The following is an 18,349-nucleotide window of genomic DNA, read 5'->3' on the forward strand; positions in this document are numbered from 1 at the left end:
TATTAAATTCTTTAGTATAAAGTTGTAATCTATATTGTATACTTTAAGTGGAAAAGCAAACCTTAGAATTGAAACTCCTTGTCTAATTAGTCATCTGGGGTGGAATAAATGCTGTTTGATGCCTCCATGTGATTCATGTGTACTGATGAATTTCTCTTTAAACTTGCAGCAAATAGTGGCAGCAATAAATGCAGGGATTATACCGTTAGGAAACACCTCCAATCAAATCAGTCACTGGGACTTGGGAAGTTCCTTCTTCTTTGCTGGCACTGTTATTACCACCATAGGTAGGAGACAACTTATTTTGTTTTTTAATTTTGGTACAGCTTGTGAGCTAAAAGTCATTTGTTTGAATTTTTTATTTTTTACAGTTGATCAAAATGGTCTTTGTAAGGTAGAAAACTAGATTTTAGTGAATTAATTTTGGAGAGAAGGTTTAAAGGTTTGAACAAAGGAATGATGGAAATGAATTAGTTATTGTTTCAGAATCCTGAGTTAAATTTACAATACACGTGAAACTCCAGGGCAGTGCAGTTGTCGTTCAACTAATGGGTAGGAACTTCATGCAGTGGCTTGAAATTTTGATGTGCATGCGTGTGTGTGTGTGTGTGTGTGTGTGTGGTGGGGGAGGGCAAATAGTTTTAAATTTTCCTGCATCTTTGATTCTTTGGTTTTAGAAACAAAGGACTGGAGTACAATTTTGACTTTTTAAAATGATTTGATATCAACGTTTTCAATTTATAGATTTTAACTCTACATTTTAACAGGTTATTCCTGTTTTTACATGCATATCTATTTTAACTACTTCAGGGCTTTCTTTTTATACATTGTGTTTCCAATAGTATATATAAATATATATATAAAAGCCTAAGTGACCGGCTGACGGGCCAGTAGCTATGACACGCAATGACCACTGGAGGCAGACACTCAATGCACAGGCATGGAAACATGGGACATACTGATGAATCTCAGAGGAAAGGGGAGGGCGGGGAGGGCAGAACGAGATTAACCAAAGATCTTATATGCATACTAGAGGCCGTGCACCAGTGGATTCCCCTGGCCTGGCCTGCAGGGATTGGGCCAAAACCAGCTCTCCAACATCCCCCAAGGGGTCCTGGATTTCGAGAAGGTGCAGGCAGACGCTCAACACAGAAGCTGCCCCCAGCCCGCAGGCCCCAGACCAGCCAAGGCGGGGCCACCCCCAATCATGCTGGTTGCCCCACAGATTGGCCCTGATTGCCGGCCAGCCTTGGGACCCTACCCATGCATGAATTTCGTGCACCGGGCCTCTAGTATCTATAATAATAAAAACATGATATGCTAATTAGACCAGACAGCCAAACGACCTCCTGCACATCATTCCGGACATCCTTCCAGATGAAGCCGTTGTGGTGGGGGCTGAGGCAGAGGCAGTTAGGGGCGATCAGGCAGGCAGGCAGAGTGGTTAGGGGCGATCAGGTAGGCAGGCAGGCGAGCGGTTAGGAGCCAGCAGTGCCAGAATGTGAGAGGGATATCTGACTGCTGATTTAGGCCTAATCCCTGTGGGATCCCTGCGGGATCAGGCCTAAACCAGCAGTCAGAATTCCCCTGAGGGGTCCCGGATTTCGAGAGGGTGCAGGCCAGGTTGAGGGACCTCCTCCCCCGCATGAATTTCGTGCACCGGGCTTCTAGTATATATATATAATTAACACTGAACTGTGAGGATTACAAAAAAGAATTAAAGTTTAAACCCTTGCTGTTTTGCCTCTTAATCATGTCACCTGTTACAATGATAAAGGGTCACATAGTGGAATGTGAGCTCTTCCTCAGCTTGAGCGTGCATCCTCCCAGCACCTTCTAGGCAGCAGAATGGGTGCGTGTAGATGACTTCTCTTCTGTTAGTCATTCAGTGCCCAAGAAATACCCAGAGGACATAAATGCCAGGCGTGGGGACCAGGAGTTATAGCTGTTTGGTTTAATGGAAAGAGGCGATTTTAAAGCATAGTATTCAAGATAAGGAAGGAAACTGACCCATCACAGTTATGAAGGAATTTTTTTTTAAAATATATTTTATTGATTTTTTACAGAGAGGAAGGGAGAGAGATAGAGAGTTAGAAACATCGATGGGAGAGAAACATCGATCAGCTGCCTCCTGCACATCTCCTACGGGGGACGTGCCCGCAACCCAGGTACATGCCCTTGACCGGAATCGACCCTGGGACCCTTCAGTCCGCAGGCCGACGCTGATTTTTGCCTCCGTCAAGAGGTCAAGGAACTATGTTTACTCTTACTTTTCCATTAGCTAAGTCAAAAGTTGCGTGGCTGTGAAAATCTGGAAGAATGGCAACCTTGATTTCTAACCATAATAACAGGTTAACCTTGGCGCGTAGGCATCTTGGTCATTTCTACTATGGAAATGACTGTTTATTGTGTAAACTACTTAGAGTCTGGAAGGGAAAAAAACTCACCGACTGAGTGAGAATGGTTTGTCTCTGCCCAATGACAACTCAAAAGTCCAAGTTATAACTCATCATGACCACCACTAAATTATCCCACAGGAGACTCGGTCTTTATACAGCCTTCCTGTTGCAGGGTATGTTTATAAACAGTCTCATTTTTTGACTCCCAAATTCAGTAAGTTTTGCAGACATATCCTTCAACACATGAAAAAAATAAGCCATTATTACCAGTCTTCCCCCAAATGATAGCCATTAAGTACAGTAACTGATTATTTAGGTGGTTTAGGCAGCTGCCTGACAGCCCAGATCTCCTACTGTTCTATCTCAGGCTTCAGTCTTAGGTGAGTTAAGTCATTCTAGGTCAACCAGAAATATTTCATGGTCTTTTACTCCCAGGTCATGGCCACCTCCTCTGACCTTGCGCTAGATCAGGGGTGGGGAACGTCTGGCCCACAGGCCGTATGTGGCCCACAAAATAATTTGGTCTGGCCCTGCCAAGGCATTAGAGATAAATTAATTAACTAACCAAATATAGTAGGCTAATTTTTAAACTGATAATTTTGTATGGCCGGCGAATGATGTTATAAATGTCCAAATGGCCCTTGGCAGGAAAAAGGTTCCCCATCCCTGGACTAGATTATCATCTATGGTTCAGTGAACATTTTGGCTTTTGAAAATTTAAAATGTAATTACTCCTTCCCTCCTCCCCCCACCCCCTGGCTCACTCAACCTCTTTTTTTCAGCATGTGTAACTTGAAGCTAATTTGTACTACTGGATATCTGACTGGAGCCACATATATAGAATCTGTATTGTTCTTACTGAAACACAGCATAGAATTAACAAACTTAAATAAAACAATCCTAAATTAAAAATGAAAAAATGCAATTACTAATAATGTTAATGATAATTGTGTGAGCCTTATGTGAACAATCATAGAAATTGTAACCTCTAGCACTAGTTGCATTGTATCAGTTATTTAAAAATAGAACTTGAGCCCTAGCCAGTTTGGCTCAGTGGATAGAACTTCAGCCTGTGGACTGAAGGGTCCAGGGCATATGCCTGGGTTGCAGGCTTGATCCCCAGTAGGGGGCGTGCAGGAGGCAGCCAATCAATGACTCTCATCACTGATGTTTCTATCTTTCTCTCTCCCTTTCTCTTCTGCTCTAAAGTAAAAAAAAAAAAAATCTGTTTTAAAAAATGAAAATAGAACTTGAGACAGTTTTGGAGAATAAATTGCAGTGGATTTTATAAGGTGCCTGGTACAGGTAGTGCTTCAGGGAGCTGCATTGGCTGCAATTGTCCAAGACTTTTCTATTCAATATTATCAATTTGCCTTAGAGGCCAAAGTTACCCTTACTGTTCATTGGAAATATGCCCAAGGGGAGTTCAATTACACAAAATGGAATGTTAAAATTTAAGGACTAATTTTAGAGAATCTCTGCATATGTCTATATACTCTTTCCAAAATCACACCCTTCCAAACCCTTCACAAATTTCATTCCAAAGTTGTATAGACTAAAATCCATTTTTCTGTTCTCTCTCTCTCTCTCTTCTCACTTTCTGACTACCAGCCAATTCTGTCGGCTCTGCCTTTAAAGGAGACCCACCATTTAACTACCGTTTTGGTCCCAGCCGGCATCGTCTCAGTGTCAGGATCCTTGCAGAAAGGAACCTTCTGCTCAGAACCTTCCATGGTTTCCAACTCAGTTGGAGCAAAAACCATCCTTCATTGCCTCTCTCATCACAGATATGCAAGTTCTGTGAGGTTAAGGGATTTGATGTGTTTGAATCTTTTCTGTATTCCCAATGTCTGACACTTAGTGGGTGCCTGATAATTATTTCTGGAATCAAAAACTAGGCATTCTAAGTGGTATGAAGTGTGGCTTACTAGACATGACATAATGCTAAAGTGATACCAATGATACTAAATTCCTAGCTCTTTCAATAGCGTTCATTACTAAATTTTTGTTTGTTCATTTGTTGACTCAACAAATAAGAAAACAACACCACTCTGCTACTGCAGCAATAAAAGATCAATTATTTGAGCTTAAGTTGCCCAAAGACCAGTTGAGGGGCCAAAGTAGCCAATAATCATTTACCCTATAGTGTGTCAGGTATGTTTCAGAACTTTTAATGGAAGTGGGTAGGAGTGACACTTTACAGAGATACTGGGGTAGATGAGGAAAGAGGCAAGGAATACTTTCCTTAAGGAGTGTCCTAGTTGAGACTGGAAAGATAATTAGGAATTTTCCAGGTGAGTAAAGGTGGAAAGGAAACATTTGAGGCGTTGGGAGTTCATGTAGGCTAGATCAGGGGTCAGAGACAGTATGTCCTGTTAGGGAATTGCAAGTTATCTAGAACTGTTGTTTGGCACTGAAGGGATTCATGCTCAGGGCCATGTAAATTAGTAAGTCGGTGTAAGTAGCTCCTGTTGAATCAGTGCTACTTCTGCCTCTGCCAGGGGTGTAAAGAACAGGTCTGCCTGCAGTCCAATGGGCAAGGTAAAATTTGCACGGATGAAATAACTGAAGAAAAACAGAAACAGGTGTATTCACATCGTACATGGAACCATGGTTTAAGTGCTATAAGAATTGAGAAAAAGGAAATATTATGTGGGCTGGAACTGGAAGGAAAGGTTTAACTAGAGAAATTGGATGTGAACTCTGCTTTGAAGAAAAAGTTTTGGTTTCGATTGATGAAGGAGGGGGATAGAGCCTCTGAGTCTGTGAGGTGGCTAAGAGAAAATACAAGGAGAGGAATGAACTTGATTTATTTTGAGCATTAGAAAAGTCAGCATTTGACTAGACCAGAGGAATTATTTAAAGGAATAGTGGGAAATATTATTGACTGACTCGGGGGGGGGGCATATAGTTGAATATAATTTGATTTTTGTGAATTTTGGACCTACTGTAAGTCAGAACATGGATTTTTCTTTTTTTGGCAAGTGGAAGGACAGGTTAAAGTGACATTAGAAGATGCATTTGTCAGAAAGAGGATCCATGGAGACTGACATCCGAGAGGACAATTAGGAGGTCATTTCAGTGACCGATGGAAGGAGCAGGAGAGTATTGGGGTGATTAGAATTGCTGTTGAAGGATGAGAGTAAGACAAAATGCTAAAATAATTAGATGCAAGAATCAACAGGCCTTGGTGACCAATACAATGAAGAAAAGGGAGTCAAAATGTTGAATATCGAAATGCATATTTAGGCAGCAAGCTTGTTATTCATAGAGAGCGAGTGCTACTTGATCCTATGAAGGGAAAGGAGGAAAAACAATGGCCAGGATGTTATATGTTGTGTTATATCATGAAGCTTCATTTTAGTAGCTTCCCCTCACCTCAGTTTTTATTTGTTTATTTTTTAATTCAGACAGACGAGGAATACAGGTGGGCAGGCTCCCTCTTGGAGCTCACATTTGGGTTGAAGAGGCCAACAACCAATTATTAGCACATTGAAAAACAAGACCATTATTGATGACCATAAACACTGCACAAGAAGTTCATGTGCGGTGATAGGGAGCAGATGATAGAACTGGGTAGGGAGTGGGAGGTGTTCTAATGGAGACTATTCAAGACATCTGAGCAGGTGACATTTAGGCTGAAACTCGGGCGATGGAAAGAAAGCAGTGGGGTGAAGAAGAGGGCAAAGACAGAGGACTCAGCAATGGCAAAGACCTTGAGAGGGCCAGATTTGGGCATATTCAAGGACTGCGGATGGGTCCCTGTGGCAGATCCCGGAAGAAGCAAGGTTAGCAAGATTAACAAGAGCCAGGGTGTGTAAGACCTGATAGGTCAAGGGAATGCTGTAAATTCAGTGGGAAACCATGAATGATTTAAGCAGAAGAGAGGCATGACCTGACTCAGGCTGCCATTTGGAGGGCAAAGGGGGAAGCAGGGAGACCAGGAGAGAAGATGTTGACTTGAACTAAGGAGGGTGAACAGTGGATATATGATTTAAAAAAGAAAGCTTCCTGATGGAGATATACTTATTTCCGAGAATACTGCCATAGGGGTATCGGGTTTTAAATTTGTTATTTTAAAGCTAATAGGAATCACCGATACTGTAGGAAAGGCTAATGTCAAAATGATGTAATGGACAACTGCATTCTATTTTGAGGTCAATTTGAAGATAGAAATAAAATGTAATGTGATTAAGTAAGGCATTAACCATGATAAAATTTCCCCCAGTGGGAAGCAAATTAGAATGCTGGGGCTGAGATCTGCCCAAACTTATCCCTTAACTGTTGTGATCTCTGATTGTCACAATGCATAACGACAAGGGCACCACCGTGGTGTACAGCAGCTCTGTCCCAAAGCATCACGGTAAGTCCTATGGGAAGCTTTCCCTTGGACCAGCTGTGCTCGCAGTTACAAAGCACTCGTTTTCTACCACTTGAGTGCGGAGATTGAATTCAGTTATGTAGTTTCCATATTCTGGACCAGCCAGGGGGACTTTTAATTTGCTTCTACCCAGGCTGCATTGCTAAAGCTGTTACGACAGTTGTCACAGATTTACTGCAAACCCCTATTTTGCCTGTTTAGCTTAATGCTTAATGATTAGAAAAACAAGACGAAATAAAAAATTTAAAGTTTTGGAGTAACTGTATCAAACAGTTTATCTGGGTTTTTATCTTCTTAGAAGAGGTCTATTTTGGAAATGCAGAGGGTTATTGCCAGCTGTAGAACCTTATACATTCTTCAGCAGGGAGCCCAGGACCTTTCTGTTGGATTTGGTAAAAAAAAAACTACAACTTAGAGGGTGAGCGGGAAATTGTTCAATTCTGTGATCTCAAGGAGCCACTCTCTGAACTGGGAAATGAATACACTTGAAGCGGTGGTGTAGAATTTGCCAGTTAGCATTTTCCCAGGGGGTGATGTCATTGCAACTTTGGTGGGTGGGTGTTACCTTATTACTTTAGTACACTCATAATTCTGTGGCATTTCACTGGTCTCTTGGCCAGTCTCAGAAAACTGCATATTGGATTTTGGAAACCCATTTTAAAGGAAAGTTAATGTCCTGTGAGGTAGCTTAAAACATAGATAATCTTTCGAGGTGACTTCCAACCCCAACTGAAATCTCTGTATTTTTCTTTATACCGGTTTGTTAAAGTGTGTGTTTATTTTTTCCAAAATATGTGACTCTAGTGTTGGGCATTTGAAATACCGACGTTGAAATTAAGAAATCATTTTGGGTTTTTCATTCCCATTTCTCTTCCCATCCACTTACATTAATGGAAATAAAAACCCATCTGAGGATATTAACAGCCTATGTTCCTGCCATTCACAGAGGTTTACTTATTTTCTAAGTTAAAATGTATTTCTCAGAGAATATGTCTTATGAATGGTAGTTAAGTTTGTAGAGTTCAAAATTATATTTGATAGGCAATAAAACTGAATGATAGCATTAATAGTGTTGTAGACTCCAAAGCAATAATGAAATAGATTAGTCACCTTCTCTTCTCATTCCATGTGTATGTCACATCAGTCACAAAGAGGCTCAGTTCAGAGCACCTGGTACTCAGAACCCCAGAATCTTGTGCTGGTTGGAAGGATTAGAGATCTAATCTTCTCAGGAGTGAGGAAGTGGCTGCTCCTTCCCCTGCCCCTTCCCTTTCCCCTCCACCTGCCCCTTCTCCTTCCCCACCTCCTCCCTCTTCTCCTTTTTCTCCCCACCCACCTTCCATGCCTCTCTCCCTGTCCCCCTCCTCCTCCTCCTTCCTCTTCTGTTTTGTAGTAGAAGAACACAGAACAAGAGAGCATAGATCTAACAGAAACTGGAACTCCCAGTGAGAGGAGGGCTGGCTATGGTATCAGTAGTCATACACATCTTGGGTGTGTTCAGGTCAGGAATTGCTTGCATTCTGAAACAAAACACACTGTATTTCTGCATACTTCTGAAAAGTTTGCAGTAACATATTTAATCTTCCGGAAAGCAATCACTGTCAGATTTTGGGATCAAGAAATTACCCCAAGATTGGAAGCAAAGAATTATCATGAAGTTAATGCCCTGAATACACACAGAATCTATTTTTGCTTTATCTTCTCCCCCTTCCCAACCACTGAAATCTAGCACTATTTGTCATAAATTATAGATTTTCCAGGGCATCGAACTGACCATTGGCTATGCAGGTATGGCTCTGGAAGTGATTAAAACTAGGTGAGATGATTATCAGAAAAATACTTTTTGTAACTGTCTCAAGTACTTCCTTTGATAAGGAAGGAATGTCATAACATTTGTGTGGGCCTGCCCTGCTTTCCGCTAGTCATTATGCTACATATTTGTTTCCTTCCCAGTCCTTTTTAAAAATAAATTTTTAGACTTGTGCAATGTTACTCTTGGAAAATTGGCATTGTTATGTATGTGGTACTGTAAATATAGCACGATGTTTACAAAAGACGTACCTGTGCCAAATGAGGGTCCTGTGTAAGTATTGTGGTTTGTGTGCATGTAAAGTCCAGTGCAGAGTAGGCTAACTCCAAATGGAGAGGAATTCCATGCGGCCAACTCTTGATGCTGACATCCCATTGGGGGAAGTACAGCATGTGGCAAAAGTAGGTTTACAGTTGTTGGTATGGAAAATAATACCATAATAAATAAATAAATAAATAATAATAGAATAGACTCTGTGTTTCATCTACTCACAACAGGAAATCTACTTTTGCCCCACCGTATGTGGACAGGAGGAACAATTCAAAGTCACAGGTCATCAAAAATGCCTACTGATGACTAATCTTACACTTCTACCCCTTTCAACTTGATGTTTAAAACAGAAACAACCTGTGGGCCAGTTTAGTTGAGTGTTATACTTCTCCCCTCTCTGCTTGGCTTTCCCTTATTGAAGATGCTAACAGAGGGAAATTCCCACAGGCAAACAGCAAGAGGAGAAAAGAAGGAAAGAAGGGGCATGGGATAAGTCATAATCTGCCTAAAGAGCTTCTGATCGAAAAGAACACATGTTCTCATAGGTAATTTCAGTGCTTTCTGTAGGTACCTTAATGGAAACTATGCTGTGACTTATTTTGATGCATAAAAATAGATGTAGATAATAGCTCCTACACCGAAATAATGTGTTATAGGTATTCATGCAGCCACTTAGCCTACTATTACTTAGCACAGCTTAGAATGAAAATATTCCTCCCTGGTTTGTTTTTTTTAAAGGAGTGATATAGTTGAAGGAATGTCAAATTTCATTTCAGAATGTGTAAGTTTAGGTTTTTGTCTTTGCTATGAGCTAGGGTTGTATTCTTGAGCAAATCGCAGTTCCATTATCTTTAATTCTATCACTTGTCATATGGGCCTAGTGCTTCTCACAGCCAGAGTTGTTGTGGAGGTTAAATAAGATTATGTACGTGAAAATAGCTTGTACACTGAATGACAGTATACCAATTGAGAGAAGCTGGTTTTACTATTAGAGTCATTTTTCTTTTGTGAAAACAAACCAATATTATCTTTTGCACATTTATTTATATTACTGGTATTAACAAAAAAAGAAAATACATTCTTCTGTAAAACTTTGAATGCCCTCCTTCCGGGTTCCTTGATATTCAAACTGATTAAACATTACAAGAAAATATTTAATTTGCTTTCCAAACTGTTTCCTTAACCCCATCACTGCAATAGGATATTTTTTTACTTTTCGCATGTCATGTTGGCTCTATGTATTATTGAAGGAGATTGTGGCCCAGAACTACCTTCCTATAGAGTGGTTTCACCAGGGAAACTATCTCCAAGTAAAAATAAATATGTAAAGTTATAATCTTAGCTTCTTTTTGCAGAGACTTTGCTGTTATTGATGGTATTAGTTAGGGATTTCACTCACATTTTAGTAACGTTCACTTAATAAGGTCAAAATCATGGTAAAAACATTCAAACCATTCAGGAAAATACATTTAAAAACTTGACTTTCTTTTTTGCTGTAGAGGCAAAACACTGCAGGGGTCGGCAAGCTATGGCCAGTGGGCAAAGTCCAGCCTGCCACCTGGTAGGTCATCATTCGAGCACAGCCACACCCACCTACTTTAGTATTGTCTTTGGCTATCTTCTTGCTACAATGGCTGAGCCCAGTAGTTAGAACGGAGACCATAGGGCCTGCAAAGCTGAAAATATTTACTGTCTGGCCTTTTACAGGAAAAGTTTGCCAACCAGGGACTAAAGGAAAGAGTTTAAAGGGAGGAACAAGAATGCAGTCTGTGAATAGAAGACGTGGATTGGAGTCTTGAGTCTAATATTTATTCATTGTGTGATTTTTGACTACATCATTGAACTATGTTTCTGAGTGGTTTCCTTCATGGGGCTAGTCTAAACTTTTTAATAGGTGAATATTAATTAATACACGTGCTACTGTCTCATAGGATGTTATGAAGACTAAAAGGACAATATATTTAATCATGTTTACGATGTACATAATATTGACTCTTTTTTTAAAAGAGTTTGCTATATTTCTCCATTTCTCGACATTGTTCAATGAAGATTGAAATAAGCTTTGTGGCTTAATTTTTGTAAACCCTGGAAGTTATGTGGATAAGCTTTGAGGGCTTAAGATGATATCTTCTGGAGAGAAGGTCCCCAGTGTGTATCAGATTCTCAGAAGCGTTCACAGTCCTCCAAGGGGGTTAAAACCATTGGCTGGAATCAGTCTACTTTTCAGAGTGATGAAGAATGAAATTTTAGTGGCACTGCACAAATTGAGAGAAAATATCATGTTGCAGTATGCTCAGGTAGATGCTAGCAGATTAAATAATGACAAAGACCTGAGGATAGAGCTCAAAAGGAAACCATGTGAAACTGTTTCTAAAAATAAAACTATCTCCTATTGTTGAGCTCTAAGTGACATTATAGTGTCAAACGTTTTCTTTCAGTTGTCCCAAGCTCCTGCAGATTCTGAGTTGTTTTCTGTAAACATGATGGGAAATGTTATAGTTTAGAACATGAAAGTCCAATCTCCATCCACGACATTCTGGGTTTAAAAAATTCAGGCTTTGGGGAAAAAATTTCAAGAAAATGAAATTTAAGTGCCAGAAAAATAAGTCAACATATTCTTTGGGGTATAAATTAGAGAGTGGAAATTATGGATTTATGATAATAGCAGGTTGTTTTGATAAAGACATTCTTAATTATGAGTAATTATAGGGAGAAAAATTAGACCTGATTGTAAATCACATTTAATAAGCTCTTTTGTCTTTTCTACCATGTTTTCTGGTTCCAGTTTACAATTATTTGCCAAAAGTCTGAAGATGTGCAGTGCTAATCGCCTTTCAAAATCCATGGAAACTTTGGGAAAGATACATACATCAAGGCAACTCTGGATTGGTGTTTGCCTATGTCAATACAGAAAATAAATCACCTTCTTTTATAGGGCAACATTGGGCTTGCAAATAGTGAGCAATTAAGGATGTGCTTACTTAAAATCAAGTGCTGTATAATTTTACTTTAAAAATGTAATGAGGAGTACGTTTACATAATTAAACAAACAAATGAGAAACAAATAAGCAGGATAAAAAACATACAGTGACAGCCCTAGCCATTGTGGCTCAGCGGGTTGGGTATGATCCCATGCACAAACAGGTTGCTGGTTTGATTCCTGGTTGGGGCACATTCCACAGGTTGCAGGCTAGGTCTCTGGTGGGGGGTGTGCAGGAGGCAGCCAATCACATAGATGTTCCCCTCTCTCTCTCTCAAATGCAATAAAAATATTAAATATGTATATTTATATCCTATATAATAAAAGCCAAATATGGAAATTGACCAAACGGCAGAACAACTGGTAGAATGACTGGTCGCTATGACATGCACTGACCACCAGGGGGCAGACACTCAATGCAGGTGCTACCCCCAGCCAGCAGGCCCCAGGCCAGCCAAGGCAGGTGCCAGCAGGGGCCCTTCGATCGCCTGCAGGTCACCCCACAGATTGGCCCTGATCTCTGACCAGGCCTAGAGACCCTACCTGTGCACAAATTTTGTGCACCAGGCCTCTAGTATATATATTTACTTATTTATTTTGGTGTTCCCAAAAAATGTATACAGACTTGAATGATTACAAAGTCAGTGTTTATTAATATGCAGTTCATTTTCAAAATTGAGTTATCAGCTGTTGAAATGTTGTATACTCTTTTAAGGACCCCTTATATAGAGAGAGAATCCCCTGCAGCTGACCCCCAGTCTCTCGTTCTCTATACAGAAGCAATCACTCTTACCGTTTCATGCTGTTATTCTAGAAATCATTGGTGTATATACGTATGTGTGTGTAATTAATATATACATGGTCCTTCCTTATACAAATGAAACCCACCCTATCTTACTATTTCCACATAATAATATATTTTGGAATTTTTTTTCTTATCACTTTCTGAAGATTTGCTTCATTGTTTTAGCAGCTGCATATTATTCCGATTTAAGAGCGTGTCAGATCTTCTTGGGGTGGCAAACACACAATACAATATACAGATGATGTATTATAGAATTGTACACTGAAAACTGTATAATTTTATTAACCAATGCCACCCCCAATAAATTCAGTAAAAAGAAAAGAACATTTCATATCATTAGCCTTTTTGATGATCATTAGTTATTTGTCACTGTAATGCTCATTGGATATTTAAATATTATATAACATATATAATAAATATAGTTGTATTGATTTTCCTTTATCTAGTACCCCATTTTATTTATATTTTGTTTTTTAGAGAGAGAGAAAGGAAGGAAGAGAGAGCAAAAGAGAGATAAATGTCAATTTGTTGATCCGCTTATTTATGCATTAATTGGTTGATACTTGTATGTGCCCTGACCGAGGATTGAACCTGCAACCTTAGTATATCAGGATGATGCTCTAACAAACTGAGCCACCTGGCCAGGGCCCAGGACCACTTTTTCATAGTCCTTCTCCTAAGCTTTTTTTAAAAAAATCATGATTGTTACTCTATTTTACTTATAAAATTTTATTTATCAAAAAATTTATCATATAAATTGTTTTTTTATATATGGAAATATGTGGTTAATAGAAAAATCCAGAAATGTATAAAAAGGACTATAACTAGATATGCCCATGTTTTCTTATCATGATTTTCCTATATATGCTTGATATAGTTTGTATCATATCATGATGGCCGATTTTTAGAGATATTTAATATAATAATACCTGTGATCCTTATGGGTGTTATGAATCTGAGCTTGTTGGCATAAGATATCTGTCCTTAAATGTCTTACTTGTTTTTCAATAATAATAAAAAAAAAACACCCTAAAAATAAAAGTAGGCTTTTTAACCTGAACTTCAAAGATACAGAAAGTCATTACTTAATATACTTGTCTTTTATAACAGCTACCAGTTATATCATGCTGCTTTACTTTTGTATAGAAAAAAAATTTTTGTTCAGTTATTCTCTAGACAACACGATCCAGTCATCTAAATTGTTATGTAAGATCCAAAATGTGTCAGTTAAACTGGGAGAGAAAGAATGCAGCATGCCACAGAAATACCTTGTTATTATGAGGATTTATCTTGCAATTGACTTATATTATTCTCAATTTTTTCAATGCAAGTGGAATAAATATTTGCATATTTGCAATTGGCTTCCCTTTGCACACATGGCCAGGTATAAAATTCTCGGATTGCAACTTTTTCGTATCGCAACTGTAGATAATTTCTCTATTGTTCTTTTGTCACTTGCTGTTACACAGGAGGAGTTTGATACTGGCCTGATTTTTCTGCTTTAATTGGTAACCTGTTCTCCTTAATTCTCCCCTTCCTACCCGCCCCCCCCCCCCCGCTTTTTTTTAGATGAGAGATTTTTCTTTTAATCTTGTGCTGGTTTCATTTATTTTGTTTTATTTTAGAAAAACGCTTGTTTATGTATAGTTCTGATTATTCGATTATAATGATTTTGTTTTTCCACCTTTAGGGACACTGACAATTTTTATGTTGTTTCTTTGTTTTCTTTATATATCATTTGCCTCTTAAAATTCTTTCTACCTTTATTTTTTTTTCTGTAATTCTGGAAAATCATTTATATTCTATAAACTACAGCTCTAATTAGACTTTCTATTATTTCAATTCTGCTCCTTAATTATCTGGAACATAGATTTTAATTTTTTCAATTAGACATTTAGCTTTCTTTCATATTTTATTCTCATACACATCTCTTTTTCTTTACTTAATTTTGTCTTTCGATCCCAGTGAATTCATTTTGTTGTTGTTGTTGGTTTTAGGCTCCAAATTGTAGACATGATGTTTTATTCTCTCCTTTGTGCTTTGAAAACATATTCTGGGCCCTGCAGTAATACCATTTTCAGAGTCATTTGCTTGGCAAATATTTATTGAGTGACTATTGAATAGTTTCTAGGTGGTTGGAGTACATCAGATAAATAGACAAAAATCTAATGAGAGACTTAACAAGGAAGTAAGCTATATAGCATGCTATTTGTTTTTTTTTTGTTGTTTGTTTTTTTAAAATATATTTTATTGATTTTTTACAGAGAGGAAGAGAGAGGGATAGAGAGTTAGAAACATCGATGAGAGAGAAACATTGATCAGCTGCCTCCTGCACACCCCCTACTAGGGATGTGCCCGCAACCAAGGTACATGCCCTTGGCCAGAATTGAACCTGGGACCCTTCAGTCTGCAGGCTGATGCTCTATCCACTGAGCCAAACTGGTTAGGGCAGCATGCTATTTGTTAATTACACTATAGCTTTAGGGGAAAAGTAGACTAGGAAAATAGGCTGGGAGTGGCAGTTGGGAATCTAAAAGGTATTTATTTTTGAGTTTTCTACATTGCTTTTTTCCCCCCATTTTGGACTTGGTTTTCTAATTTGTGGATGTAGAGTGGGGGCGGGGGCCACAAAAGTTCTTTCTACTTAATTCAATGTGGACAGGCTTAATAACAAACTAATAGTAGCTCTTAGTATGTTCCAGGTACTGTTTTGAGTGCTTTTTATGTATCTAAAGCTTTCATCCCTACAAGATTTCTGTAAGGTACTTGCTGTCTTTACTCCCATTTTGGGATAAATGAATAAAGATATTGAGAGATTAAATAATGTGCCTAAATTATGCAGTGAGTACATGGCATTAATAGGGCTTTAAACCCTCAGATCCTGGCTGCCATGTTGGCGCTTGTAACCCCTGGTATTGCAACATACCTTGAGAAAAGTAGGTACGTGGGTTTTACCATAAATTTTAAGTGAACTGATGATACCTATTCATCTCTGTCTCCTACCAGTTAGAGACTTACTACTAAGACTCCGCCTTTCTAGAGGCTATGCCATTGTTACTTTTGGAAAATGCACAAGTAATTTGCACAAATTGGCTTGAAAAGCACTGGATTCTGATGTGTCCTCCAAAATTCTTTTTACTTATAAATATTGAATTAAGCAAAGTACATTTGCCTTTACACTGTGTGAGAAAACCTTATACGATATTGAGGCTACATGGCCTTACTCTATTGAGGATATAATTTTTAAGCATGTAAAATGTACATTATTAATGTTCCTCTATAGCATACCTTATAAAAAATAAGGTACACAAATAAATTAGTTCAAAGATATAAAATCAAAGAATGCATGGGAATCTAATCTCAGACTAGAGATGAATCAGAAGGACGCTAATGGATGTTGAATTTAAACTGAGTTTAATCGATGACCCTTAATGGCTTTGGTGGCTCAACCTCAGTTGTCATCATCAAGTTCAGTGTCAGCATAATTATGCATCTTTCAGGTAGGCTGTATTTTTGACACTGTCATACACTGTGGAGGCGGATTTAAACTGTCTGACACTGACAACAGGTGATGAGTTCTGAATTACTGCCCCAAGGGAATAGCCAGGGCAAGCGTATTTCCTTACCCCCCAATTTCAAGTTAAATTTTACTAACTATAGACACTCAACAATCGAAAACTTCGCATTTTATCTCCTTAACCTATGCTACCTAATTATCACCAATATTTCAATTTTTCTTGGCCTCAGATTTCCATAAATGGGTAATGAAGGGATTAGAATTCTATTGGCCATTTCAACTTTTACATTTTACAGTTTTATTTTAAAAAATTTAAGTGCCTTTTCTCCCTCAATCCTTGGTGCTTTGCATTATGAATATAGAAAAATAATGGGTCATCTCAGATAAGATATGGTCTAGCAATCGTCTGAGGTATGTCCAAGTAATTCCTCCAAAATCGCAGGTGTGGCTGGATGCAATTATTACATTTGCCACTTGCTGATGGAGGATGCAGTCTTCCGCTGGAGGCCAGTGCCTGCTTGGCTGGGACAATACAGGTGAATTACAGTAACTTTGAGCACTTGCCTTATGGATTTTTTGATTGGTATCAAGTAATAGCTGTGTTTGTTCCTTGTATAATCGGCAAAGTAAAAAGCAGGAATAAGCAAGTTGGCTCAACTCCTTACTGTAAAGATGTTTCAGGGGGAAAGGAGCCGCATCAGCAGCACCATCACCCTCACCAGCATTATTTTTATCACCAGTGGACACATTCTGAGCATCAGTGGCAGTGCCCGAGCCATGCTTTATTTAAGGTCAAGAAAGTGACGTGAGCTGGCTAATATTGACTTACATGTGCCCAGCACCATGCTAATTCCTTGATGTGTATTGTATTATTTCACATGCACATGAAGGAATTAAATTTTTATTTTTAAAATGGGAAAACTGAGCCACCAAAAGATTTTTTTTTAAAAGTAACTTTCTCAGTGGCAGGATGTTAAAGCGAGGATTCAAACCACTATATTTGGGCTCAAGAGCCTGCAGTCCTAACCACTATGCTATAAAATAAATAGCACTTTCTTGAAAATAAATTTGAATCAGCCTGTTTGCAAATGAGGATAGTTATTATAAATCAAAAATAGCATAGCTTTCTTGATAATTCAGGTTAATATCCACCAAGATTCAACTTTTTAAAATGAAAAAAGAATTTTGCGTTTATTATTGCTATCATATTACTTTTAGGGCAATTTGATAATAGGTGAGTTTTATCGTTTTACTGCTCATAGTGTTAAAGAAGTGTTCAATGATACCGTTAAAGAATGGTAAGGCAGATTTTATTCAGGACTATCATGGAAGGAGCAGGGACCACTGCCAGGGAATCTTCTTAAAGGGGAGGGGTATTGGACTTAACTCTCCAACCAGGCAAAGTGGAAATTTACAACCAGGAAGCAAGAAGTAGGGCCAGTAGGTTGAAAATTACTAAAGGGAAGCCTTAGGATAAGGGAGGATTTTGTTTAAAATAACCTAATAGGATTCTTGTTAAAGGCCTATAAGGCAGATCAAATATCACCTGGGTGGTGGTGGCAGATGAGAACCCTGATTAGATATCAAGGGTGATCAGATATTGAGGATGGGGAATCCTGGCTAAACTGATTTGGCAGGAAATCTTGCTAGAAGTAGACTTCACAAGGAGGGCCACAGCATCACAAGGCTTAGAGAAAAAGAGAGCTCAGAAGAGCCTGACCCAAATTTGGTCAAGGAGAGAATCGTTGCCAATCAACGGTATAGTTTTATTTATTGTTTTCATGGTTTATTGTTTGAGGCCAAGTATGATCAGGAATATAACATCAAATTACACTGACGTTCCTATAGGAAAATTCTTTGAAGAGTAACCTTTAAAGTGTGATATTCAGGAGATGCATTATCATAAAAGTTTAGATTCCAGACTTACAATCTCTGTCGATACATGGGAAAGCTTATGGTATCTTGGGATGAGAGCAGAATCGGATAAGAGGCAGTTTAATAGCATGTGGATTTACAGATCAATACATGGGAAAGCTTATGTTATGTTGGGATGAGAGCAGAATCAGATAATAAGAGGCAGTTTAATAGCATGTGGATTTACAGCCATTTCTACAGGATTATTTCATTACGTCTGGAACAGATCTGTCTATTGGCTTCAGCTGCAGAAAAAAAAGTGGTCATTTAGTT

The 18,349-nt window shown here is 38.6% G+C and overlaps 1 protein-coding gene across 4 annotated transcripts in view; it reads left to right on the forward strand.

The window, feature by feature from the left end:
- Positions 1-18,349, forward strand: part of KCNK2 (potassium two pore domain channel subfamily K member 2) — a 92,508-nt gene that overhangs the window by 19,032 nt on the left and 55,127 nt on the right. For all 4 annotated transcript variants that reach the window (XM_006772936.2, XM_006772934.2, XM_015569946.1 and 1 more), the window contains one exon: positions 170-287. In XM_006772936.2, coding sequence (XP_006772999.1) covers positions 170-287 — 118 coding nt within the window. The remainder of the gene's footprint in view (positions 1-169; positions 288-18,349) is intronic.

Source organism: Myotis davidii, unplaced genomic scaffold (assembly GCF_000327345.1).
Source record: "Myotis davidii unplaced genomic scaffold, ASM32734v1 scaffold362, whole genome shotgun sequence".
NCBI classification, from domain to species: Eukaryota; Metazoa; Chordata; class Mammalia; order Chiroptera; family Vespertilionidae; genus Myotis; species Myotis davidii.